This window comes from Oncorhynchus tshawytscha, linkage group LG23, assembly GCF_018296145.1.
Source record: "Oncorhynchus tshawytscha isolate Ot180627B linkage group LG23, Otsh_v2.0, whole genome shotgun sequence".
NCBI lineage: Eukaryota > Metazoa > Chordata > Actinopteri > Salmoniformes > Salmonidae > Oncorhynchus > Oncorhynchus tshawytscha.
Window position 1 is genome coordinate 25,484,026 of NC_056451.1, and position 26,013 is coordinate 25,510,038.

At 45.1% G+C, this 26,013-nt stretch overlaps 3 protein-coding genes across 4 annotated transcripts; 2 read left to right on the forward strand and 1 right to left on the reverse strand.

Moving 5' to 3' along the window:
* Positions 1–6,386: 6,386 nt before the first annotated feature.
* LOC112240762 (isochorismatase domain-containing protein 2-like) lies at positions 6,387–9,566 on the reverse strand. Its single transcript, XM_042305021.1, has 5 exons — positions 9,262–9,566; positions 7,597–7,721; positions 6,985–7,055; positions 6,726–6,843; positions 6,387–6,542 (listed from the first exon to the last, which is right to left on the reverse strand). Coding segments are annotated over exons 1-5 (381 nt in total). The 5' UTR covers positions 9,263–9,566; the 3' UTR covers positions 6,387–6,476.
* Positions 9,567–9,674: 108 nt separating this feature from the next.
* On the forward strand, positions 9,675–12,987 carry LOC112240763 (ubiquitin-like protein ATG12). Its single transcript, XM_024409004.2, has 4 exons — positions 9,675–9,835; positions 10,732–10,868; positions 11,955–12,017; positions 12,779–12,987. Exons 1-4 carry the CDS (start codon positions 9,733–9,735, stop codon positions 12,836–12,838), a joined length of 363 nt encoding a protein of 120 aa, XP_024264772.1. The 5' UTR covers positions 9,675–9,732; the 3' UTR covers positions 12,839–12,987.
* A 275-nt stretch (positions 12,988–13,262) lies between these two features.
* Positions 13,263–20,276, forward strand: LOC112240764 (germ cell-specific gene 1-like protein). 2 transcript variants are annotated; one of them, XM_024409006.2, is made up of 6 exons: positions 13,263–16,099; positions 17,764–17,946; positions 18,030–18,077; positions 18,420–18,572; positions 19,238–19,349; positions 19,453–20,276. In XM_024409006.2, exons 1-6 carry the CDS (start codon positions 15,904–15,906, stop codon positions 19,829–19,831), a joined length of 1,071 nt encoding a protein of 356 aa, XP_024264774.1. In that variant the 5' UTR covers positions 13,263–15,903; the 3' UTR covers positions 19,832–20,276. The 2 variants fall into 2 exon arrangements, with proteins under 2 accessions (XP_024264774.1, XP_024264773.1); XM_024409005.2 differs by lacking the exon at positions 13,263–16,099 and having other exon boundaries at positions 16,115–17,946.
* The last annotated feature ends 5,737 nt before the right edge of the window (positions 20,277–26,013 follow it).

Genomic DNA, 26,013 nt, shown 5'->3' on the forward strand with positions numbered 1-26,013 from the left:
TTCACATGTTGTTTTTCAATGGAACTATAACACTCACAATAGAGACTGACTTCAAGTGTTTGTTCATAGTTTTCTGTTAGGTTAGGAGTAAGAGTGATTGACTTACCTCTCTCTCCTTGGTCAATGAAGGCCTTAAGGCCTCAAACACGTAATATTTGATGTTCTCATCAGTTGTGCAGTATACTCAGTGTCAGGTTAGTGTTATTCCTCCCTATTTCTTTATCTCTCGCTCTCATTCCCAATCGGTTGATCGTCATCGGCTCTTATCGTCTTTTCTCTTTTTGAAAGTTTGTGTGTGGAGAAAAAAAATGTATAGCAGACTGCTTCCATTTTCTCTCCCTCTTACTTCCCCTCCCTTTCAGTCTGCCCCTGAATGAGGTCATCTACTCCTCCCCCTCTGTGACATCACAGATTCTGTTCCTCCTCCTCTGAAGGGTTGTCTACACCCCTCGTCTGCTTGACGAAGTTGCCACAGTTCTAGGATTAGATTACCACACCTTCATTCCGGGGGTGTTAAGAATGCAAATACAAAAATGACCTTATTTCAGTGTCTATAGGATCATTTATGAACTTTTACCTAGTCCTCTGTCTCATCTCTCCCCTGTGGACTGTAGAAGGTGGAGTAGAAGTGTCAGAGGAAAGCCCTAAATATGGTCAAAGACTCCAGCCCCCCAAGTCAGACTGTTCTCTCTGCTACCGTACGGCAAGCAGTACTGATGCACCAAGGATTCAGTACTGGTACCCTGTGTATATAGCCAAGTTATTATTACTCATTCTGTATTACAGCTTTTTTCGATTGCTAAACGACAGTGGACACAACTGGAGTCACATGTGCAAAACTCTAACTACAGTCTGCACAGCAGCAGTTCATGTGGACCAAACTCTAGTTTGTTTTTCATTGCTTGAACACAGTTTTCAAAACTCTACACACTTATCCCATGACTTTAACCACAACCTGCATAACACTGTGGATTTACAGCACTTTGTTCAAATGCTAACACACTGCTGTCAAAACTGTGAACCACACATTCAAAACGGAATAGATTTCAGCCTTGTGCCTTTCAAACACTGCTGATTGCAATTTCAGCTGAAAGGCTAAGCAGGTGTCTTGTTTTAGACTTGTTAGTGAACACACACACATATTACAGTATATATAGGTAGAGCTCAGAAAGACTCATTTTGGAAATGGAACAAGGAAGATGGGTTCGTGGAGGGAGAAGGGTGGCAGGGAGAGGGCGGATGCGTGGAGGAAGACAAAGAAGACAAAGAGCTGTTATTTCAGATGAAATAAGGGCTACACTTATAGACCATGTCGTGAACCATGGTCTCTCATTGAGAGAGGCAGGGTTGAGGGTGCAACCCAATCTGCAAAGATCCACAGTGGCATCTGTAATGCGAATTTTCCATCATGCAAACAGGTGAGAGTTACATCCTTACAGTAAATGAAAACATTACAGGAATCTATTTTGTATTGCAATTATAGAATATTTACACAGATATATATTACAGTAAGTTTGACTGTAAAATATATTTTTACAACAGGACCCAAAGGCTGCCCCCAACAGGGGGAAGAGGAAAAATATTTTCAGATGCACAGGAAAATGCTATTGTTGACATGGTAACAATAAAACTGCGGGAGATTCAAGATAGAGTGCTGGCTGATAATGATATATTTGAAAATGTTAATTCTGTTAGCACAACAACTATTGCTTGAGTCCTAAAGAAACACCAAGTTACAATGAAACAGTTATACACTGTACCGTTCGAGAGAAACAGTGAACGGGTAAAAGAGCAAAGATACCAATATGTCCAGGTAAGACGTCTGAGGTTACGTACACAGCTATACAAAATATTTACAGTAAAAAAAAACACTAGCATTTCTACAGTAACTGTGCACTTACTGTTTTTCAGAGAGTAATGGAGGTGGAAGCACTGGAAAGACCACATTCATTTGTATTTATCGATGAAGCTGGATTTAACCTTGCCAAAACACGGCGCAGAGGAAGGAATGTTATAGGTCAAAGGGCCACTGTGGAGGTTCCAGGCCAAAGGGGGGGAAATATCACCATGTGTGCTGCAATGGCCAATGATGGTTTGCTTCTCAACACACCACTCATTGGCCCATACAACACAGAAAGGCTTATAGCTTTCCTAGAACAGCTCTATGCTCAGCTAGTGCCAGCAGAACAGGGGGAGCCAGTAAGAAACCCCCAAGTTTTTGTCATAGTTTGCGATAACGTTGCTTTTCACCACTCTGCAGCTGTCACAGATTGGTTTGCAGCACATCACAGATTTATGGTTTTGTACCTGCCTGCATATTCACCCTTCCTCAACCCAATAGAGGAGTTTTTCTCTGCCTGGAGGTGGAAAGTGTTTGGTCACCACCCACATGAACAAATGTCTCTTTTGGAAGCCATGCGTGCCGGATGTGAGGACACGAGTCCAGAGGACTGCCAGGGATGGATAAGGCACTCCAGAAGGTTCTTCCCCAGGTGCATGGCAAGAGAAAACATTAGATGTGATGTTGAAGAAAACCTGTGGCCTGATGCTAGAGAGAGGCAGGATTAGCCCCTCAATTATTTGTTCGAATTACAGTATGTACTTTTAGTTTCTACCTTTTTTTTCTCATTACTGTAATTCTGTAAATTACTACAGACTATTGAAGCAAACTGCTAATTTTCATTTACCTTAATAAGGAATTGTTATGTTCTAAAAATTTTAATAAATCATGTGAAAGAATGTCACTCTTTTCTTTGAAGAAAATATTACTTTGTATGAAGTCACTGAAATTGTTCAAACTGTAAAGATGAAAAGTTTGTATTTTCTGTATTGGTGTTTGATGCTAGTGTTTTTACTCTCTGTCACGCCCTGGTCAAAGTATTTTGTGTTTATCTTTATGTATTTGGTCAGGCCAGGGTGTGGCATGGGGTTTTTGTAATTGTGGTGTGTTTGTCTTGGGGTTTTGGTGGTGGTATTGGGATTGTAGCTTAGTGGGTTATCTAGCAAGGTCTATGGCTGTCTGGAGTGGTTCTCAATCAGAGGCAGGTGCTTATCGTTGTCTCTGATTGGGAACCATATTTAGGCAGCCATATTCTTTGAGCTTGTCGTGGGTGATTGTCCTGAGTGTCCTATGTGTACTCTCGGTTAGTTTGCACTAGATAGGCTGTTTCGGTTTTGATTACGTTTATTGTTTTGTGTAGTGTTCGTGTTTCTTTGTTTGATTAAACATGAATCTCAATCGACACGCTGCAGTTTGGTCCGACTCTCCTTCATCACCACTAGAAAACCGTAACAGAATCACCCACCACCAACGGACCAAGCGGCGTGTCAACAGGCAGGAGAAGCCGAAAAGGAGATGCTAAATAAGGATTTCTGGACATGGGAGGAAATCCTCGACGGGAGAGGACCCTGGGCTAAACCAGGGGAGTGTAGCCGCCCAAAGGAGCAGCAGGAACAGAGGCAACAGAGGCAACAGAGGCAGCAACAGCAGGAGCAGCAGCTGCAGTGGGAGAGGCTGCACTACCTGGAGAAATGGACATGGGAGGACGTACTGGACGGTAAAGGACCCTGGGATCAGCCTGGAGATTATTGTCGCCCCAAAGCCGAGCTGGAGCCAGCAAAAGCAGAGAGGAGGCATTATGAGGAGCTAGCACGGCAGAGCGGATGGAAGCCCGAGAGTCAGCCCCAAAAATTTCTTGGGGGGCTTACAGGGAGTATGGCTATGCCTGGTAGGAGACCTGCGCAAACTCCCTGTGCTTACCGGGGCTAGAGAGACCGGGCAGGCACCGTGTTATGCTGTGGAGCACACGGTGTCTCCAGTGCGGGTGCACAGCCCGGTTCGGTATATTCCAGCTCCGTGTATCGGCCGGGCTAGATTGAGCGTCGAGCCAAATGCCATGAAGCCAGCTCTACGCATCTGGTCCCCAGTGCGTCTCCTTGGGCCGGCTTACATGGCACCAGCCTTGCGCTCGGTGTCTCCAGTTCGCCTGCACAGCCCAGTGCGGGCTATTCCACCTCGCCGCACTGGCAGGACGACCGAGAGCATTCAACCAGGTAAGGTTGGGCAGGCTCGGTGCTCAAGAGCTCCAGTGCGCCTGCACGGCCCGGTCTATCCGTCACCACCTCCACGCACCAGTCCTCCGGTGGCAGCCCCCCGCACTAGGCTGTCTCTCCGGCCCATCCTTACGGGGGCTCCCTCTTCTCCAGCGCTGCCAGAGCCTTTCTCCTCTCCTGCGCTGCCGGAGTCTCCCGCCTGTCCAGCGCTGCCAGAGTCTTTCTCCTCTACAGCGCTGCTGGATTCTCCCGCCTGTTTAGCGCAGTCAGAGCCTTCCTCCTCTCCTGCGCTGCCGGAGTCTCCCTCCTCTCCAGCGCTGTCAGAGCCTTTCTCCTCTACAGCACTGCTGGAGTCTCCCACCTGTTCAGCGCAGCCAGAGCTGTCAGTCTACATGAAGCAGCCCGAGCTGCCAGTCTGCATGAAGCAGCCAGTCTACATGGAGCAGCCAGAGATGTCAGTCTGCATGGAGCAGCCAGAGCTGTCAGTCTACATGAAGCAGCCCGAGCTGCCAGTCTGCATGAAGCAGCCAGTCTACATGGAGCAGCCAGAGCTGTCAGTCTGCATGAAGCAGCCAGAGCTGTCAGTCTGCATAGAGCAGCCAGTCTGCATGGAGCTGCCAGTCTGCAAGGAGCTGCCAGTCTGCAAGGAGCTGCCAGTCTGCACGGAGCTGTCAGTCTGCAAGGAGCTGCCAGTCAGCACGGAGCCGCCAGAGCTGTCAGTCTGTAAGAAGCCGCCAGAGCTGTCAGCCTATATGGAGCAGCTAGTGCCCCCAGCGCCGCCAGTCTGCCCAGCGCCGCCAGTCTGCCCAGCGCCGCCAGTCTGCCCAGCGCCGCCAGTCTGCCCAGCGCCGCCAGTCTGCCCAGCGCCGCCAGATCTGCCAGTCAGCCAGACTCTTCCAGATCTGCCAGTCAACCAGACTCTTCCAGATCTGCCAGTCAACCAGGATCTGCCAGTCAGCCAGGATCTGCTGAAACCACCAGCCAGCCAGGATCTGGTAGATCTATCTACCTGCCTGAGCTTCCTCTCACTCCTGAGCTTCCTCTCACTCCTGAGCTTCCTCTCACTCCTGAGCTTCCTCTCACTCCTGAGCTTCCTCTCACTCCCGAGCTTCCTCTCACTCCCGAGCTTCCCCTCAGTCCCGAGCTGTCCTTCAGTCCCGATCTGCTCCTCAGTCCAGTGGGGTTCTGGGTGAGGACTACTAGGCCATGGTCAGCGGCAAGGGTGTACTATCCAGGGACGAAAGGAGAGGGGACTAAGACATTAACTGAGTGGGGTCCACGTCCCGCGCCGGAGCCGCCACCATGGACAGACGCCCACCCGGACCCTCCCTATTGTTTTGAGGTGCGTTCGGGAGTCCGCACCTTAGGGGGGGGGTTCTGTCACGCCCTGGTCAAAGTATTTTGTGTTTATCTTTATGTATTTGGTCAGGCCAGGGTGTGGCATGGGGTTTTTGTAATTGTGGTGTGTTTGTCTTGGGGTTTTGGTGGTGGTATTGGGATTGTAGCTTAGTGGGTTATCTAGCAAGGTCTATGGCTGTCTGGAGTGGTTCTCAATCAGAGGCAGGTGCTTATCGTTGTCTCTGATTGGGAACCATATTTAGGCAGCCATATTCTTTGAGTTTGTCGTGGGTGATTGTCCTGAGTGTCCTATGTGTACTCTCGGTTAGTTTGCACTAGATAGGCTGTTTCGGTTTCGATTACGTTTATTGTTTTGTGTAGTGTTCGTGTTTCTTTGTTTGATTAAACATGAATCTCAATCGACACGCTGCAGTTTGGTCCGACTCTCCTTCATCACCACTAGAAAACCGTAACACTCTCAGTGTGTTCTGAGTGACAGTGTGTGTTATCTCAGTGAGGTTTGTGCATAGTGTTTGGCTGCACTGAGCGTGTTTTGAGCCATGTGTTAAGAGTTGTGTTGCTTGGAATGAGTTTTGCAGGTGATGTGAACTGTTTAGCTCAGGTGACTGTTGGTAGTGCAGACTGTAGTTAGAGTTTTGCACATGTGACTCCAGTTGTGCCCACTGTCGTTTAGCAATCGAAAAAAAACTGTATTACCTTTTGTTATTATTGTTCTACTATTTCAACAACAAAAGATCTCTGCATTGTTGGGAAGGGCCCTTAAGAAAACATTTCACTATTAGTCTATACCTGTTATTTACCAAGCAAGTGACAAATAAAATGTGATTTGGAGTAGGAAAGATGTAAGCCTACCAGCATACACAGAGCAAAGCAAAACTCACAACAGTAATATGATGTCATCAAATGGCTCCTATATACACTCCCTTCTCCATTTACCCCCCATTTCAAAGATGATCAACATTCAGCAGTCAGCATGGAAAACAGCAGCATGGGTTTATTTCCATACTTGTGTACACACAGTGTTTCAGATGATTTCACAGACAACAAGAAGGAGCTTGTCTTCTCTACAGAGAGCTGAAGAAGGCCAGCAAGGCTGTGTCAGGGGACGGCTGGACCAACAGCTTCTGGATCTATGGGAGGAAACACCATCACATGAACATTCCAGATTCATCCACTGCTGGACACAAGACTAACGACTTGTGTAATAACCTATGTAATTACCATGTAACAGGCTGAGTGTAATCACAACACTAACAGATAAGACAATAGGCATTGTGTGTGTTCTGAAAGGTGGAGGTCACATGGTACAGTACCTCTCTAAAGTTGGGGTGTTTGGCATCTTGCACATGCTGTAGTAGGACGGCCTCTGTGGTGGTCAGGAAGGCTCCACTCTGCCTCAACCGGGACAGGGCAAACAACCGGTCTGTCTGACTGGAGATGGAAATAGAGAAGGGAAAAGAATATCTCAGCACCAGAAATGGTTAACCAGTGAAAATGTGAGCGTCATATTATGTCATTGAAGAAAAACAGTATTGTCATATTTGTGAGAAATAGTAGGGAACACAGTAGTACCTTCTGGACGAGACGGCATCAGCCACAATATGGACCTCCATACCCTTCTCCAGCAGGTCAAAGGTTGTGCACTAATTAGTGGGAGAAGAACAGATAGATAAGCCCTATTTACAGTAAACTCAATTAATTATGAACTTGTTCCCAAGGGTCAGTCTGAACAAGGCTCCAGATTCAGGTAGGGTAGGGAAAACTGATCACAGAGGATGGCTATCTTGGGATCTCCCAGGGCTTTGAGCTCCTTCTCCACTGGCTCTATCATCATGGTGAACTTGGTCTTAGCGTGGGCTGTCAGATCCCAAGCTCCCAGCTCAGGCACCGTGGGACCCAGGCCTTTAGGGCTCTGTCACTATGGGGGGGATGCCCAGAACATGGGGTGCCTGGGGTGGGGGGGTGAGACACCTTGAATTTGTATTGGCTGCTATGTGGGTGGCAACAGACTTTAACTTGTAATGAGCTGTTAGTGTGTGTGTGTGTGTGTGTGTGTGTGTGTGTGTGTGTGTGTGTGTGTGTGTGTGTGTGTGTGTGTGTGTGTGTGTGTGTGAGGGGTGTGTGTGTGTGAGGGGTGTGTGTGTGCGTGCGTGCGTGTGTATGTGTGTGTGTGTGTGTGTGTACCTGTAGCAGTCTGGCTGCGTTGCTGACCATGTTGGTGAACTGGAAGATGTTGGGTCTGAACTTCTCCTGCATGTCACACAGTAAGAGTACTGAGCCCTTTGTTGACAGTCTGCCAATCCTTGCCACTGAGAGAACAATATGTAGCGAGAAAATGGAGAGAATAGAATAGTCTAGAAGAAGTACTACATCAAAAGGGTGCTCAATGGATCAGATTCAGAGGACTGTGACAGACATTTGTGACAGCAAAATCATGTTCTCAACTCTCAACATGTGTTTATTCAACTCAAGACACAGACGAGACAACAAGAGTATTCAATGCATGTAATTATTTCAATGTCATGCTGTATTTGTATGTATACAGTGGGCATGCTCATAGGGAATTCGTATGATGTCAACCTTGTACACATAACGTAAACTCACCCCATTCCGTATAAATGTGCGCAAAAGCAACATTCAAACGAGGCTACAAATTAAACTAATGGGACTGTAGCGACTGTGTTGACTTCAAAATCGGCGGTGTGAACTAGGTTTCTATTCAAGCGTTGATCGACATGGTAATAGCTCTATAGTATTGGAGAAAAGTTGAAAAAACGGACCCTCCGTTACATCTAGACGTGTCATGCCGCATAAAGCAACTATTTTTGTCTTACAATCTCTCTCCACCAGGTGTCATCCTTTAAAAACAAGAACTGAACGGTGACGGGGTAAGTCTCTTTTTTTTACCCTCTTTTCTCCCCAATTGTTAGTAGTTACTATCTTGTATCATCGCTACAACTCCTGTACGGGCTTGGGAGAGACGAAGGTCGAAAGCCATGCGTCCTCCGAGACACAACCCAACCAAGCTGCACTTCTTAACACAGAGCACATCCAACCTGGAAGCCAGCCGCACCAATGTGTGTCGGAGGAAACACCGTGCACCTGGTTAGCGCGGCCAGCCCACCACAGGAGTCGCTGGAGCGCGATGAGACAAGGATATCCCTACCGGCAAATACCCTCCCTAACCCGGACAACGCTAGGCCAATTGTGTGTCGCCCCATGGGCCTCACAGGCGCGAACCCGGAGTCTCTGGTGGCACAGCTAGCACAGCAGCACTGCGATGCAGTGCCCTAGAGCACTGCGCCACCCGGGAGGCCATACCTGGCCGGTATGTGTCATTTTTTGCGTCTTCATTGCATGCGATCATCATTCTCTCTTTATAGTGTTTTATTTACATAAGGTGATACGTTGGACAGATCGGGTGAAAAAAAAAGCTATTTTTCCACACAACATCTCTCCTTTTCACTATCACGCATTAGTTTCGCATCCCCACCCGCCATCTTTAAAAAGACCCGACGGGCTCATTGCCTGTTTGAATTATGCAGAAACGGGCAGCGTTTATGTCATATAATTGATTCTGTTGGAATGGGGAGAAATTGTGCTTTACACTGGTATTGACATTACAGTTGATCTGGAAGTATTATGTTTTGGGGCGCTAAAATAAGGGCAATTGTACGGACCAAGGCGATGTACGAGTTTACGTTACGTTAGATATTGCAGATTTGGATATTTCACTGTAATGTTTTCAATGAATGTCAATTTTAAAGGAATGCATGTCCAGGAATGCCTATCAAAAGACAGTAAATAAGCATTAAATTGGTAAAGAAAAGGCAAAAGGATCAAACGCACTGTTGACATGTGGAATGGTTGAACTTGAAGGTCCAACTTTCTACAGCTACCGGACAGCTGACACCCCCTCCTTATTAGCAAAATCTAGGAACATTTGAGATTTATGACAGAGTAAATGAGGTTACACATACAGTACACAGCCAACATTCAGCATATGAAATAAAATACCGAGACTGTCATAGAATTAGACATTGATTGCTAGATCAAGCTGTAAAATATATTGGCTAAACAAAGACAGCGATAATTGCATGCACAGCACACCTCAATAATTCATGAATAGATGGAAAAACCACGAGATCAACTTTCTACTACGACCACTGTTCACAAATTACACTAAAACGCCCCAACATCAAATACACCAATCGAATGAGACGCATTGACATTGGTTTCGGCAAATAGCATGCAGCGTTTTCCCCATAACGAGTGCGCGTCAGACTCTAGTGCACACACTCATGATAAGGACTGCTGAGGATGTCTGACAACGCAGAGTCTCCTACAGAAACGCAAAAAGATGAGCCTTCAACCCCACAACAGCCTACGGAAGACTTGGGGACGGCAGACGAGAAGAAAAAAAGTAAATTATGAGCGACTGTTTGACTCACAGTTAAATTTACAGTAAGATATCGTGCTTTCTGTTTACAAGCAAACGTGACCCGGAAGAGGTCGATTGACGGTTGTCTCAGTCAATACAATTGAAACAATTTTGTAAACAGAAAATCGATGGTCAGGGATGTTCATACATTTTAAGTAGGGCGGGCGCTGGCTGAATGGTTCACGTTTAGCTTGCATTTCAAACTATTTTTACCTCATAATTTAACACATAACAAAATGTTTTTTTTTAGGGCTGAGACATTATTTTTTATTTCTTACTGCATCAAACATTGAACATGCCAAAATCAATGTTCAGACGTTACGGTCTGTGTCATGGCTATAATGATTTCACAGTCCAAGATCTAACTATTTTTCCAGCTGACTATAACATAGCTGGAAACCTATGATAGTTTAGGTTGCAAAATTAGGTTATGTAGCTAATACATCGATCACTAGTCGCTTTAATAATGCCACTTTAATAATGTTTACATATCTTACATCACTCATCTTAAATGTATATATTGTATTTTATACCATCTATTGCATCTTGCCTATGCCACTCTTTCATTGCCCATCCATGTATTTATATGTATATATTCTTACTCCATTCCTTTACTTTACTTAGATTTGTGTCTATTAGGTCATTCTTGTGGAATTGTTAGATTACATGTTAGATATTGCTGCACTGTCAACTAGATGCACAAGCATTTCGCTACACTCGCAATAACATCTGCTAACCATGTGTATGTGACCAATAAAATTTGATTTGATAACACAGATCAGGGCATTAACTTTAATCTAGCAGTCTATTGTTATGCTATGCAAAATATACATGTATTCTGTCTCTCTCTCATTCTCCCTTCATCCTCCTCTCGCAAGTTGATGTGTTGTTGAAGGCAGTAGGAGACACCCCCATCATGAAGACAAAGAAATGGTCTGTAGAGAAAGGGAGGACCGTGCAATCACTCTCTCAATTCATCTCTCGATTCCTCAAGATGGAGGCCAATGAACAGCTGGTGAGTTATTCTGTGCGTGCTTCTCAATAGTTGTCTCTGGTGATACCAGGTGATACCTCTGGTATATGCACCAATGAGGCAAAGATATGTTTAGAACTAACCTAAGATTGTTCATCTGTGTCATTTTACAGTGGGAATAAATAAAGCCTAGCACGATCCTATAGAGTATCACAGTATGAGTCATTATACCCATAAAACCTAGCGGTCAAACAGGGAAATGGTTCCAATTGTTTTTCCACCATTCATTTTTCCCATAGGGGAGTTTAGAAACTCTTAAAATAAAGGCTGTGTTTTGTGTAGGTTTACTCTGGTGTGACGTTTTGATAACCGTGTAAACTTCTCTCAGACATGGTGACTTTTATCAATATATTTGCCTGTATTTACCCCCCAACAAATGAAATGCTAATTATCTGCTAATGTGGCTATTATAAAGAACTACAAATCCTGAATTGAGGCAAAAGTTAATCCAGAGATTCTTAACCATCTAATGTTAGCTAAATGTTGTAATTAATAAATTGGCAACATTTTTTTAAATGTACCTGTTAGCAAAGGTGCCAGCTAGAGATGACGTGCAGAAGTGTGCTGGGATTTGTAGTCTTGCAGAGTGCCTAGTCTGATGCTAATTAGCATATTCGAATATGAGGATAAATAGAGGTGAATATATTGATAAAAGTAACCTTGTCTGAGAGATATTGACATGGTTATTAAAGCGTCATGCCAGGGTAAGTCTACATGAAACGCAGCCCTTCATTTAAGTGTTTCTAAAAATCCCCTAAGAGAAATGACTTGTGGAAAAACGATTGGAACCAATTCCCTGTCTGACCGTTCTTAACGGATGCTTCAGCTTTATAGCCCCTGTGACATGTCTGGACTACCCCTTCTGTCTGTGACTGAGGTATGAACTGGAGAAAGCATCCTGGCCCCTTGATATGCACCCACTGTGGCCTTTGATCTGGGACTATAGTGCGTCAGCTTGTTCAATGATTCTAAACACCCATTGCTCTCATCCACACACACACACACAATTGGCTTTATTGGCAAGTGAAATAGATAATAAACTATTTTAAAAAATCTCTCTCTACACAGTTCATTTACGTCAACCAGTCATTCTCTCCCTCGCCTGATCAGGAAGTAGGAGTCCTGTTTGAAGTGAGTACTTTTCATTTGAAATCATTTCTGGAGGCCTTGGGAAATGCAGTTTTTCTGTTATCTATTTGTCCTGTGGTAAGTTAGTTGACCACCGGAGGGAGGTCTAAGTGAGCAGTTCCCTGTGAGATGGAGCTGTTCTTATCTTCACAGTGACTACTGTTCCCTGGGGCCAGTACACTACTGTATGTGTTATGTCAATACAGGCCTGGATTATTCACCAAGGATGTATATAAACCCTGGATTGCTGATGCTATGTATTAGCCATTGAGAGGCTAGTAACACGGAAAATGTTTTTGTTTTATTTTTAGCTCATAATATAATTTTGAAAGTATGCATTAAGGTGTCTGTAATAGCATGCACATGACTGTGTGAGAAAATCTGTGAGGTAATTCTGAGAATTTGGTTACAAAATATCCTCTAGCCCAAGGCTACCCCTTCAGTGTTTACAGATCAGAAGGAACTGTATAGATGTTTGGCAGAAGCTCCACTATTCTCATTGCAAGCCTGTATGACAGAGCCAGCATCACATACGACTTACTATCTAATTCTGTTCAGACCTGTTAACGCTGGGGTAAAGGCTAAAGGTTTATCAGGCACAGTTCTCCTGATCTAAGGGTCAGGGTGGTAGTGTCCACTTGACCCCCTCTTGAACCATGGCCTTGACCGTCCCTATTAAATACCCGCTAAATACTTCAGCTGATGTTTTGTGCTCCCTTTCCTATTCTTCTAAAAGAGTAACTCTTACCCTCTGTGTTTTTCAGTGTTTTGGCAGCGATGGGAAGCTTGTTCTACATTACTGTAAATCTCAAGCCTGGGGTTAACAGTTTGTAGCCCTTTTCAGTTCAAACGCATACACACACAATATTGTTTATACTCCTTCCTTGCCTAAACCAATGTTGTCATTGCTAATTTCTTGTTTGTTTTGCTGTACATAACCCAATGTAAATAAATTGTGACTATATAAAGTAAACCCACTCTGTCCCCTGTGTTGTCTCCAGACAATTATAGACATTAATAGGAAAATGTCAGGATTTGGCTTTGCACAGGGGGCATAACCTGTCCGGCTAGGATACTTACACTAAATATAACCCCACACCGATTGAGATGAGTGCAACAATTCAAACACAAACACTGTAATGACATGGGATGGTGCCAAGAGTGGGTGAAAGTTGAGTTGAGGTTAGTCAAGAAAGTATAGGGGGTACTAGGGAGGGAGGGAGGGAGGGAGACTGATATGGGAGAAAGTACAGTAACAGATGGACTTAGAGGGATTACATGGATTTGGGATGGGTCTGTGACACAAATTCCCAAGAAAGACAGAAAAAGGAGGAGTGTGGCGGGGGACTCACATTTGTCCTGGAGCATGAGAGAGAGTGGGAAAGGAGGATAAAGAGAGAGAGGAGCATCTGGCTGGAGAGGTAAGGGTCATAACTGATCATTCTGACAAAGGGGTATTAGAGAGCGGAGTAGTGCAGAGTACTTGGGTTAAACCAGGGATGACAAAAATACCAAAAAATGTGTGCAAAGTTATTGCTTGGTCAACATGAATGCCTCAGCATATCGGAGAGGGCCGATGAAAAATATGAAGGAGGATAGGAAGGAAAGATTGTGATGGAGGAAAATAAAAGACGGCAGTAGAAAGATTGCATTGTAGTGATGGATGTTGTCTCAAAATAGACCTCTGCTTCTTCTGTAGTGAGGCAACGATGCAGTTTTGATTTGGTGCCAAATTTCAGGCTAAGAATTAGTAGTTCTTAGAACTGAATAAGCTGTTAAGAGTTTGGCATGGAGAAAAGAATGATGTACTTCCTGATGCGTTCTGTATAGTTGTTTATATATCTTGTACTGTCCAGTCCTTCCTTTAAAAAATACAAAAATTGCAACTGAAATGACTGAAAGAGAATGTTGCTGTTGGTAACTGAGGATTATAGGGAAAATCACATTTTATTGGTCTCATACACATTTTTAGCAGATGTTATTGTGGGTGTAGCGAAATGCAGGTATAGTGAAATGGCACTGGGTTTTTAACGTACTGTAGGTCATTTTGTGTTTAGCATTTTTTATTGTTGATTCTTTGCCCATTTGTTATGCCAATGGATTTCAGTTTATTGTTGATTCATTGCCCATTTGTTATGCCAATGGATTTCAGTTTACTGTTGATTCATTTTCCCATCTGTTATGCCAATGGATTTCAGTTTACTGTTGTTTCATTGCCCATTTGTTATGCCAATGGCTTTCAGTTTACTGTTGATTCATTGCCCATTTGTTATGCCAATGGATTTCAGTTTACTGTTGATTCATTGCCCATTTGTTATGCCAATGGATTTCAGTTTATTGACTGCTGCAGACTGTGTTGGGTATTAAACCTGAATATAATGGCCTATGTAAACAATACCTGCAAATCTGAAACGTTTTTCACCAGACATAGCTGCAGAAAGTAGTTTGGGGGTGCGGGTTTTTGCCTGCGTTACAGGCGGCTATGTCAGTACTAGTTTTTCTAGTTCTGTATTAGTGGACTATTTCATTCAACTTTTTTTTAATTCTGATTTTTCACGGGGTCCTGCAGCACACTCAGCACCCATACTTCCCACTGAGACTGACTTGAAGATTCTAGTGATATTACAGTGATTGGCAGTCATACTAACTGGTTAATCTGTCCTGTGTTAACATTGCAGGGATCGCAAACAGTGTGAGAGAGAGACCAGGAGAGAGAGCCAGAGTGGGTTTCACACTCTAACACACCTAACACAAACAGATTAGAGCAGATTAACATGGATTACCAGAAAAATGATTTAGATCAGAGGTTTAACTAATGATTTCATCAAAAAAAGTAATCTACATTTTATTCCTTCCATCTTTTTCCTCCTCTACTTTAAGTCGTGAGGAGGATGCCGTGAGAGGTAGAGGCAGGCCAGAACCTCTTAATCAGGAAGTAGAAAGTTAATAACGGGGTGCAGGTCACAGAACGTTATGGATTACTAATACCTCCAGAACCATATGCAAACACACAGTGAACTCTTGGACTTGTACGACCCGTCACCCTGAGCATTACTGTGAGTAAGATATACTGTATCTGCCCTAAGATGTGATCATACGGAAAACACTTGTACGCCAAAGCAAAATGTATTCCAATAATCTCTCCATTTGATGATACGTTTTACGGCTGGATCTGATAGTATCTGTATCAACTCTGTATGATCAAAACTCACTGTAGGACTAGAGTGAAAAGTTAGGCGACAGAGATCTAGATAGCGTATCCGATAGCTCTCTAAGGTTTATGATGAAAGGCGGCTAGGGACTAGTGATCTATTGACTCCCATTACTGTTGAATGGTTAGAGTGAAGAGCCCTAGGAATCTATTACAGCATAAACCTTCAGTCCTGGTTGGACAGACATGTCCTCCTACCATCCCTTTCTTTTCTCCTGGTGTGACCCCTCTCCTCTGTTCATTTGTCCATTCTGTCCATCTCTTATTTTCCATCCCTCTTTTAACTTGACAGAATCTTATCCGACTCTCTCTCTTTCACCTTCTCTCTCTATTCTTGCTTTCCCTTTGTCCCCATTTTCTAATCTTTTCTCTACATTGTTTTTATCTTCTCTTGTTTTTTTACTCTGTTCTTTCTTTTTGAAACTCTCTTTCACTGATTTCAATCTATCACCAGAACTGTCATCATCTTCTTCATCATCCTCTACATCACCAACAACAACTTCATCCTCACATACTGCTTTTGATACTTATATCCCATCTTCCTCTGTTTGTCCATCTGTCTTTCTTCATCCTCTTCTTCTCCTTCCCCTGCCCTGAGTCTCTACACACTTCCTCTCCTCCCGCCCTATCCCTCCTTCTTGACCTTCTCTTACCCTCTCCCCTCCTCCCAGTGTGGCCATGTTGGAGAACATGTCTCGTCGGTCCCGCTCCCTGCTGTCCCTGACCCTGACCACTCTGGCTCTGGCCCTGTCCATCCTGGCTCTCTGCACCTCCTACTGGTGTGAAGGGACTCACAAGGTGGTCAAGCCTCTCTGCCTGTCTCCAGTCAAGATGAGGAACTGTGGGCAGAACAACAGTGAACCCTACACCACAGGTATGCCACGCACGTAACTGTTACCTGTGTAATTGTGATGTCATTTCCTGTGGCACTCTCAACACACCCAGTGTCACCCTAACTTATTGACCCACCCCTCACTGTGATCATATGTATATCCTGTTACTGTCATCACTAGTCAGCCCTACGGATCCTACCAGCCCTAAGCTATTATCTAAACATTTGGATGTACAAGGGAGTCTAAACTGCATTCATTTGGTTCAAGTACCCATCTAAGTGTTAGACAAGTAGAAGGGCAGTGTTTCACAAGAATTACACAACTGTAACACCATGGTGACATCTGCCAGCCATTTATAACATGCTGTCTTCTGACTGTGTGTGTGTGTGTGAGAGAGAAAGTGTCTTCTGTATGTGTGCATGCTTGTGTGTGTGTGTGTTTGGTGTCATTCTGCCTTGCTCTTCATGCCCACTTGGGTTGAAATCCCATCACAACCCTCATCCAAGTGCTCCCAAATGACCAAACACCCAAAAGATGCCAGTCTGATTTTTTTTTACTCCAAATCAACTGTTTTCAATGAAGTCAGTTGATCATCCCAGCAGTACGTTCTGGCCACTTATGTGGCCTCTTCCCCTATTCTCCAAAGGTTTATGATACTGTACATATTTCATCTAACCTTTCAAACCTGGCTCCACATCCCTCATTGAAAACAACTTTGCTCTGAGCTGTAATCTGCTGTGTGTGAGGAATGCAGATGAATCCTGGGGTTTTGTTCTGTCCTCTCTGCTCCCTGGTCTGTATTGTGTATAATCCAGTGAGATTGAGATTAACACTTTATAACTCCATACATTAATCCAGTTAGAGAGTTGTAGTGGTCAGTACGTACTGTAGCACCACTAACCACAGCAGGAGGCTCACCTGATACACACGCTAACCACAGCAGGAGGCTCACCTGATACACACGCTAACCACAGCAGGAGGCTCACCTGATACACACGCTAACCACAGCAGGAGGCTCACCTGATACCCACGCTAACCACAGCAGGAGGCTCACCTGATACACACGCTAACCACAGCAGGAGGCTCACCTGATACCCACGCTAACCACAGCAGGAGGCTCACCTGACACACACTTAGTAACACAGGTGGTTGATCCTGTCTGAGTTATGTTATAAATACCTTAGTGTTGTAGACAATGGGGAATAGATTTGGGAGTAAATCCATTTAGAGGGGTTACATCCAATGTGAGTTTTACTACAGAGGTAGGAGCAACAAGCTGACCTAGTGTCATTCACAAGAAATGGGATGCGATTTTAATCAATCCCTACTGGGCATTAACGTCAATTCAACGTCTATTTCATTTATTTGAAATGACGTGGAAACAATGTTGATTCAACCAGTGTGTGCCCAGTGGGTCACTTAGAAAGGATAAGAGAAAGAAGGGTTTTACTCAGAATGTTCAGGTATGTGTTGTGTGGAACAAATATGGCACAGGAAGTTAAGAGAGGTGAACAGAAAGATACAGTCCCACTGTCATCAGATGGATACCAAGATAATATTCTACTGTCCCCCAGAGAGCCCAACTCAGAACCCTGCCCCCCAAGAGGAAATATAATATTCTACTGTCCCCCAGAGAGCCCAACTCAGAACCCATACAACAGAACCCTGTCCCCCCAGAGGAAATATAATATTCTACTCTCCCCAGAGAGCCCTACTCAGAACCCATACAACAGAACCCTGTCTCCCCAGAGGAGAGATGAACTGGCTAAGATCCGCCAGAGACAGCTGGACAATGCTGTCCACTACATCTGGGAGACAGGAGAGGACAAGTACACCTTCAGATACTTCCACACTGGCTTCTGGGAGAGCTGTGAGAAACATGTTGATGGTGAGAAAGGCTACAACACACTTTACTTTTCTCTCTCACAAAAAGTTGCAAACCGCTAATATTGTTCTAAATCTTTCCTCCAGGTGAGAAGTGTCGCAGCTTTATTGAGCTGACTCCTGGTGAAACACAAGGTGTGTTCTCTCTCTCTCTCTCTCTCTCTCTCTCTCTCTCTCTCTCTCTCTCTCTCTCTGCCTGTGGTGTCTAGTTTTGCATTATGTTATTTTGAGGGCCTCCCATTGATACAGTGTGTGTGTGTTTGGTTTTATTATCCTTGTGGGGACCAGAAGTGGGGAAGTTCGAACATGTGGGGACAAGGAAACATACTATTTTAGGCTCAGGGGTTAGGTTTAGGGTTACAATTAGGGTTAGAGGGTTGAGGTTAGGGTTAGGGCTTAGGGATAATAGGATTTTGAATGGGAATCAATTGCTTGGTCCCAACAAGGATAGTAAAACAGATGTGTGTGTGTCTCCAGGTGTGTTATGGCTATCGGTGATATCTGAGTTCACTTACATCGGTCTATTGGGAATGGGCTTTCTGTTGATGTGGTTGGAGTTGTTGTGTTCCCATAAGGAGATACACGCTCTCAAAATCAACGCCTATGCTGCCATCTGCACCGTACTGTCAGGTAATGCCTCTACTCCCTCCCTCACCTCCCCCCTCCCCTCCCCTCCCCTCCCCTCCCCTCCCTCCCCCCCCCCCCTCCCCTCCCCCCCTCCCCCCCCCTCCCTCCCTCCCTCCCCCTCCCTCCCTCCCTCCCTCCCTCCCTCCCTCCCTCCCTCCCTCCCTCCCTCCTCCCTCCCTCCCTCCCTCCCTCCCTCCCCTCCCCTCCCTCCCTCCTCCCCCTCCCCTCCCTCCCTCCCTCCCCTCCCCTCCCTCCCTCCCCTCCCTCACCTCCCTCCCTCCCTCACCTCCACCCTCCCTCCCTCACCTCCCCCTCCCTCCCTCCCTCCCTCCCTCACCTCCCTCCCTCACTCCCCCTCCCTCCCTCCCTCCCCCTCCCCTCCCTCCCTCCCTCACCTCCCTCCCTCACCTCCCCCTCCTTCCCTCCCTCCCTCCCTCCCTCACCTCCCTCCCTCCCTCACCTCCCTCCCTCCCTCCCTCACCTCCCCCTCCTTCCCTCACCTCCCCCTCCCCTGTCTTTACTGTATGAAGCACTTCTCTTGTTCATATCCTTCTTTACATCTCCAGACTTCACCTCTTTATCTCGGTCTGCCTCCCATCCTCTAGCCGAGATGTTCAGTTAAAGAATCAATGAAACAGTAAATCAATGCTTTTCTCTCTCCCTTCCAGGTCTGATGGGGATGGTGGCCCACATGATGTACACCACAGTGTTCCAGATGACTGTCATCGTTGGCCCTAAAGACTGGAGGCCTCAGACCTGGGACTACGGCTGGTCATTCGCGTGGGTATTCATTCACACTCTTAGTAGTGAATAGTAGGGACACTTCTTTCATAGCCCTCGCTCTCTAATGACCCCTCCCCCTCTCTCTGTGGTCTCTCCTCAGCCTGGCGTGGATCTCCTTCAGCTGTTGTATGGGAGCTGCAGTCTTCACCCTCAACTCTTACACCAAGACCATCATCGAGCTGCGCCACAAACAGAGGCTCCGATTGGAGGAGACCCGCGCCGCCAGCCACGCCCCTCCATACGATGAGGTGGTCCCCGGGGGCGGGCTCTACTCTGTCAGCGGCCTATTGCAGTGCCCAGACGGGATGATTGACGTGGCGTGGGCGCCTGACGGAACTGTGATGGGGGTGGGGAACGGGGATGTCCCAACTCTTGTGTTGCTAGGAGGATGTGGGCCAGAGGGCTGTGAGGACTGTGAAAGAGAGATGGATGAGATGGAGGAGGCCATGGAGAGGGAAAGAGCTGATTCGCCCTGTTAATAAGTGATGGGTGGGGCTAAAGAGAACAGAGGAGGACTATGGGTAATGTAGTCACTTTACAGGTACAGTATATGCACCTTGAGCTCTCAAGATGGAAAGACTGAGACAGAGAAAGAGTGAGACAGAACTTGATGGACATGGGACACAGGAACTGTGTTGGCTGTAAGAGCTACAGTATCCCCTCTTTGACATTGAACAGAGATCACCTTGACATACATGGTTCGGGCTAACACTCCTCACATTGTCATTCATTAATACAATAGTGCCTAATGGTAAGGGATTGTTATACAGTATTGTTATACAGTATGTATGTAAATGTATCCATGTTAGAAATAGTTTTACCATAAGAATCCAATACTTTCTGAACTTTGTAAAACATGCTTTTCACTTCGTCTGAATGGGTCCCGTTCTGAATCTGTAAAATAAACAATAATCTCTGTGTCAATCTGAAGTGGAACTGATGTTATTCATGCAGTCTCAGCCCTCCTTCCCCCTCCTCTCCTATAGATATCTCTGTATTTCTCCATCTCTCTGTGGGTAGCTATGCTGTAGATCTCTCTGTATTTCTCTATCTGTCTGTGGTATCTCTACAGTAGACATCTCTGTATTTCTCTGTCTGTGGTACCTCTACTGTAGATCTCTCTGTATTTATCTGTCTGTGGTACCTCTACTGCAGATATCTCTGTATTTCTCTATCTGTCTGTGGTACCTCTACTGTAGATATCTCTGTATTTCTCCATCTCTCTGTGGCAACCTCTACTGCAGATATCTCTGTATTTCTTTATCTCTCTGTGTTACCTCTACTGTAGATATCTCTGTATTTCTCTATCTGTCTGTGGTACCTCTACTGTAGATCTCTCTGTATTTCTCTATCTCTCGATGGGTAGCTATGCTGTAGATCTCTCTGTATTTCTCTATCTGTCTGTGGTGTCTCTACTGTAGATCTCTCTGTATGTCTCTATCTCTCTATGGGTAGCTATACTGTAGATCTCTCTGTATTTCTCTATATGTCTGTGGTATCTCTACTGTCGATATCTCTATCTGTCTCTGGTAGCTCTACTGTAGATATCTCTGCATTTCTCTATCTCTCTGTGGTACCTCTACTGTAGATTTCTCTGTATTTCTCTATCCCTCGATGGGTAGCTATGCTGCAGATCTCTCTGTATTTCTCTATCTGTCTGTGGTGTCTCTACTGTAGATCTTTCTGTATTTATCTGTCCGTGGTACCTCTACTGCAGATATTGCTGTATTTCTCTATCTCTCTGTGGTAGCTCTACTGTAGATATCTCTGTATTTCTCTGTCTGTCTGTGCTACCTCTACTGTAGATATCTCTGTATTTCTCTGTCTGTGGTAAATCTACTGTAGATATCTCTGTATTTCTATGTCTGTCTGTGCTATCTCTACTGTAGATATCTCTGTATTTCTCTATCTGTCTGTGGTACCTCTACTGTAGATTTCTCTGTATTTCTCTATCCATGGTAGCTTTACTGTAGACCTCTCTGTATTTCTCTGTCTGTGATACCTCTACTGTAGATTTCTCCGTATTTCTCTGTCTGTCTGTGGTACCTCTACTGTAGATATCTCAGAGAAATACAGAGATATCTACAGTAGAGGTACCACAGAGAAATACAGAGATATCTACAGTAGAGGTACCACAGACAGATAGAGAAATACAATCTGTCTGTGATACCTCTACTGTAGATATCTCTGTATTTCTCTGTGGTACCTCTACTGTAGATATCTCTGTATTTCTCTATCTCTCTGTAGTAGCTCTACTGTAGATCTCAATGTATTTCTCTATCTGTCTGTGGTACCTCTACTGTAGATATCTCTGTATTTCTCTGTGGTACCTCTACTGTAGATATCTCTGTATTTCAATTCAATTCAATAATTCAATAGATAATATATAAAGTGAATATATATATATATATATATTTCTCTATCTCTCTGTAGTAGCTCTACTGTAGATCTCGCTGTATTTCTCTATCAGTGTAGATGAACGGGCAGAGACAAGTTAAAGAAGAATATTTAAGCCTTGAGACAATCGAGACATGGATTGTGTAAGTGTGCCATTCAGAGGGTGAACAGGCAAGACAAAAGATTTAAGTGCCTTTGAATGGGGGATGGTAGTAGGTGCCAGGTGCACCGGTTTATATCAAGAACTGCTGGGGTTGGTCCACCACCCAAGGACAGCCAGCCAGCCAACTTGACACAACTGTGGGAAACATTCGAGTCAACATGAGCCAGGATCAATGTGGAGCACTTTCGACACCTTGTCGACTCAATATTAGGGGCTGGCCACCACTATGTGTGTAAGACACTGTAAATGAGCCATCAGTTCAATCAATTCACAAGCATAAGAGGACACAAATCAGATTACATTTTTTATGTCACCTTTATTTAACCAGGTAGGCCAGTGGTAAATAAGAACTTGTTCACAACTGCCACCTGGCCAAGATAAAGCAAAGCAGTGCGACACAAACAACAACACAGAGTTACACATAAACCAAGATGGCATAGCAGTTCAGACGTCTTTTGTCCTCGTCTTGTGTCCTGTATATATATATATTTACAACTTTTTTCACATACATTTTATTTTTATTTTCCATAAACTCATCTTCAAAACACTCTCCTGCAACCCGCCTCACCAATTTATATTTATAAAAAAGTATTATTTACCTCAAATCTGTAATCCTCCAAGAAGCTAGCCTGAAACTAGCCAGAAGCTAGCCAGGAGCTAGCCCAGAAGCTAATCCAGAAGCTAGTTCAGAAGCTAGCTAGCTTCTTTACTGGCAAATCGTTAGTATTCAGCTAACCATGGTTTGTGGTCATCAGCTATCCTTTAGCTCGAAAATCTATCGCCAGTTTTGTACGGCGCAGCGCGGCTCGGAACGGAACACACCGGAACAATTTTTCTCTCCATGTCCCTGGATTTCAACTGCTCTCTGGACATTCATACCCAGATCTCACAGCTAGCTAGCTGCTATCCGTGTGACTATCGGCTTTCGTCGATTCCGGAGCAAACATCAATTATTCCGGAGCTAGCCAGCTCCGTCAATCACTCCTGAGTTCCATCAATCACTCCTGGGCTGCAGTCACCTATCTGGACCCGTTTTACAGCCTACGCGGAGCCCCACCGGGCCTTCACAACTGGGCTGCCGACGTTATCTACCCGAAGGAGTTATCCGGCTGGCTCCTCCGTCGCGACGTTACCTGAACGCCCATCTGCGGCCTGCTAACCGTTAGCTGTCTTACCGGCTGCTATCTGAATAGACAATCGGACAATTTATTTATTTTTATTATTATTATGTTTTCTTCTTGGGCCTCTATAACTATATCTATTGTTTTTATTTTTGTTGTTGTTGTGTGATTTGGATTAATCCCCTCTACCACACGGAGCCCCACTAATCTACTGACGGAACGCAAGAGGTATAACAGACCTCCATCCTATGCTAGCTTGCTACCGATGGCCTGGCTAGCTGTCTAAATTGCCGTGACCCCCAACCAACCTCTCCACTCACTGGACCCTTTTGATCACTCGACTAAGCATGCCTCTCCTTAATGTCAATATGTCTTGTCCATTGCTGTTCTGGTTAGTGTTTATTGGCTTATTTCACTGTAGAGTCCTGCTCACTATACCTTATCCAACCTATTAGTTCCACCACCCACACATGCAATGACATCTCCTGGTTTCAATGATGTTTCTAGAGACAATATCTCTCTCTTCATCACTCAATACCTAGGTTTACCTCCACTGTATTCACATCCTACCATACCTTTGTCTGTACATTATACCTTGATGCTATTTTATCGCCCCCAGAAACCTCCTTTTACTCTCTGTTCCAGACGTTCTAGACGACCAATTCTTATTGCTTTTAGCCGCACCCTTATTCTACTCCTCCTCTGTTCCTCTGGCAATGTAGAGGTGAATCCAGGACCTGCAGTGCCTAGCTCCACTCCTATTCCCCAGGCGCTCTCTTTTGACGACTTCTGTAACCGTAATAGCCTTGGTTTCATGCATGTTAACATTAGAAGCCTCCTCCCTAAGTTTGTTCTATTCACTGCTTTAGCACACTCTGCCAACCCGGATGTTCTAGCTGTGTTTGAATCCTGGCTTAGGAAGACCACCAGAAATTCAGAAATGTTAATTTTAAAAGAAATTAGAACTGATTAGAAGAAATTAGAAGAAAGATAGAACTGCCAAAGGGAGCGGTGTTGTAATCTACTGCAAAGATAGCCTGCAGAGTTCTGTCCTGCTATTCAGATCTGTACCCAAACAATTTGAACTTCTACTTTTAAAAATCCACCTCTCTAAAAACAAGTCTCTCACCGTTGCCGCCTGCTATAGACCACCCTCTGCCCCCAGCTGTGCTCTGGACACCATATGTGAACTGATTGCCCCCCATCTATCTTCAGAGCTCATGCTGCTAGGTGACCTAAACTGGAACATGCTTAACACCCCAGCCATCCTACAATCTAAACTTGATGCCCTCAATCTCACACAAATTATCAATGAACCTACCAGGTACCTCCCCAAAGCCTTAAACACGGGCACCCTCATAGATATCATCCTAACCAACTTCCCCTCTAAATACACCTCTGCTGTCTTCAACCAAGATCTCAGCGATCACTGCCTCATTGCCTGCATTCGTAATGGGTCAGCGGTCAAACGACCTCCACTCATCACTGTAAAACGCTCCCTGAAACACTTCAGCGAGCAGGCCTTTCTAATCGACCTGGCCGGGGTATCCTGGAAGGATATTGATCTCATCCCGTCAGTAGAGGATGCCTGGATATTTTTTTTAAATGCCTTCCTAACCATCTTAAATAAACATGCCCCATTCAAGAAATTTAGAACCAGGAACAGATATAGCCCTTGGTTCTCCCCAGACCTGACTGCCCTTAACCAACACAAAAACATCCTATGGCATTCTGCATTAGCATCGAACAGCCCCCGTGATATGCAGCTGTTCAGGGAAGCTAGAAACCATTATACACAGGCAGTTAGAAAAGCCAAGGCTAGCCTTTTCAAGCAGAAATTTGCTTCCTGCAACACTAACTCAAAAAAGTTCTGGGACACTGTAAAGTCCATGGAGAATAAGAACACCTCCTCCCAGCTGCCCACTGCACTGAATATAGGAAACACTGTCACCACTGATAAATCCACCATAATTGAGAATTTCAATAAGCATTTTTCTACGGCTGGCCATGCTTTCCACCTGGCTACTCCTACCCCGGTCAACAGCACTGCACCCCCAACAGCAACTCGCCCAAGCCTTCCCCATTTCTCCTTCTCCCAAATCCATTCAGCTGATGTTCTGAAAGAGCTGCAAAATCTGGACCCCTACAAATCAGCCGGGCTAGACAATCTGGACCCTTTCTTTCTAAAATTATCTGCCGAAATTGTTGCCACCCCTATTACTAGCCTGTTCAACCTCTCTTTCGTGTCGTCTGAGATTCCCAAAGATTGGAAAGCAGCTGCGGTCATCCCCCTTCAAAGGGGGACACTCTTGACCCAAACTTCTACAGACCTATATCTATCCTACCATGCCTTTCTAAGGTCTTCGAAAGCCAAGTCAACAAACAGATTACCGACCATTTCGAATCTCACCATACCTTCTCTGCTATGCAATCTGGTTTCAGAGCTGGTCATGGGTGCACCTCAGCCACGCTCAAGGTCCTAAACGATATCTTAACCGCCATCGATAAGAAACATTACTGTGCAGCCGTATTCATTGATCTGACCAAGGCTTTCGACTCTGTCAATCACCACATCCTCATCGGCAGACTCGACAGCCTTGGTTTCTCAAATGATTGCCTCGCCTGGTTCACCAACTACTTCTCTGATAGAGTTCAGTGTGTCAATTCGGAGGGTCTGCTGTCCGGACCTCTGGCAGTCTCTATGGGGGTGCCACAGGGTTCAATTCTTGGACCGACTCTCTTCTCTGTATACATCAACGAGAGTCGCTCTTGCTGCTGGTGAGTCTCTGATCCACCTCTACGCAGACGACACCATTCTGTATACTTCCGGCCCTTCTTTGGACACTGTGTTAACAACCCTCCAGGCAAGCTTCAATGCCATACAACTCTCCTTCCGTGGCCTCCAATTGCTCTTAAATACAAGTAAAACTAAATGCATGCTCTTCAACCGATCGCTACCTGCACCTACCCGCCTGTCCAA

What these genes read in the sequence shown, in the direction of transcription:
- LOC112240762 (XM_042305021.1), bottom strand. An exon ending in ACGCAGCCAGACTGCTACAG is followed by an intron (nt 7,056 to 7,596) that starts GTACACACACAC and finishes CCCACTAATTAG; the next exon opens with TGCACAACCTTTGACCTGCT. An exon ending in AACACCCCAACTTTAGAGAG is followed by an intron (nt 6,543 to 6,725) that starts GTACTGTACCAT and finishes TTCCTCCCATAG; the next exon opens with ATCCAGAAGCTGTTGGTCCA.
- LOC112240763 (XM_024409004.2), top strand. Translation starts at nt 9,733, where the DNA reads ATGTCTGACAACGCAGAGTCTCCTACAGAAACGCAAAAAGATGAGCCT. An exon ending in GGCAGACGAGAAGAAAAAAA is followed by an intron (nt 9,836 to 10,731) that starts GTAAATTATGAG and finishes TCCTCTCGCAAG; the next exon opens with TTGATGTGTTGTTGAAGGCA. An exon ending in TGGAGGCCAATGAACAGCTG is followed by an intron (nt 10,869 to 11,954) that starts GTGAGTTATTCT and finishes CTCTCTACACAG; the next exon opens with TTCATTTACGTCAACCAGTC.
- LOC112240764 (XM_024409005.2), top strand. Translation starts at nt 17,514, where the DNA reads ATGTTCAGGTATGTGTTGTGTGGAACAAATATGGCACAGGAAGTTAAG. An exon ending in CTGTGAGAAACATGTTGATG is followed by an intron (nt 17,947 to 18,029) that starts GTGAGAAAGGCT and finishes TCTTTCCTCCAG; the next exon opens with GTGAGAAGTGTCGCAGCTTT. An exon ending in CATCTGCACCGTACTGTCAG is followed by an intron (nt 18,573 to 19,237) that starts GTAATGCCTCTA and finishes TCTCCCTTCCAG; the next exon opens with GTCTGATGGGGATGGTGGCC.